The 794-nt window shown below is 53.5% G+C and overlaps 1 protein-coding gene across 1 annotated transcript in view; it reads right to left on the bottom strand.

Moving 5' to 3' along the window:
* Positions 1-279: 279 nt before the first annotated feature.
* The window catches only part of ETH_00036495 (uncharacterized protein), a gene marked incomplete at both ends in the record, with an annotated part of 651 nt that continues 136 nt past the window's right edge, over positions 280-794 (bottom strand). Inside the window, one exon of the mRNA XM_013374781.1 lies at positions 280-675. Coding sequence (XP_013230235.1) covers positions 280-675 — 396 coding nt within the window. The remainder of the gene's footprint in view (positions 676-794) is intronic.

Raw genomic sequence — 794 nt, 5'->3', positions numbered from 1 at the left:
AAAATGAATCAGAAATAAAATACAAATCAAATATAAACGAAATATAAATGAAACATAAATGAACAGAAAGATGTGCACAAAGAGACAGAAGAAAAGCAAAGAGACAGAGACACGCAAAAGCGCGAAAGGAAAGGGAGATGGAAGCGCACAGGCGTGCGAACTGGCAGCAGCAGCAGCAGCAACAGCAGCAGCAGCAGGAGCAGCAGCAGCATAGGTACGCCACTAAGGAGTAAATAGAGACGAAGCAGCAGCAAAAGTCAAGAGTTAGTTATGCCCTACCTGTATTTGATCTGCAGCTCATCAACACCAACAGGGGCCCCAACCGCAGAGGACGCAGCAGCAGCAGCAGCAGCAGCAGCAGCAGAAGCAGCAGCAGGCCCCTGGGCTGGGACATCCTGAGCGGCAGGAAAGCTGGAAGGGGCAGTTGCAAGCGATGCCTTTGCAGCAGCGCCATGCAGCAGTTTCGAGTGTGACGTTGGCTGTTCTTGCTGCTGCTGCTGCTGCTGCTGCTGCGCATTATTGTTCAGCTGTGGTGGACGCGCTACAAATCGCTGCTGCTCGCTTGGTCCCTGCTGCGGTTTCTGCTGCTGCAGTGTCAGTTGCTGTGCCTGTTGCTGCTGCTGCTGCTGCTGTGGCTGCTGCTTCTGCTGCGGAAGAAGGTCGTGGTCTTCAAGCCTAAGGTGTAAGCAACGCGCATCAGCAGCAATTTTTAGCCGCAGCAGCCACAACAGCAGCAGTGATAGCAGCACTGAGCAGCAGCACTCAGCGAGCAGCCAACCTCAGCAGCAGCAGCA

The sequence above is a fragment of the Eimeria tenella genome, genomic scaffold (genome assembly GCF_000499545.2).
Source record: "Eimeria tenella Houghton genomic scaffold, Eth_scaff2297, whole genome shotgun sequence".
Taxonomy (NCBI): domain Eukaryota; phylum Apicomplexa; class Conoidasida; order Eucoccidiorida; family Eimeriidae; genus Eimeria; species Eimeria tenella.
The sequence above is the reverse complement of the archived record's forward strand: the minus strand, read 5'-3'. Positions and strand labels throughout refer to the sequence as shown.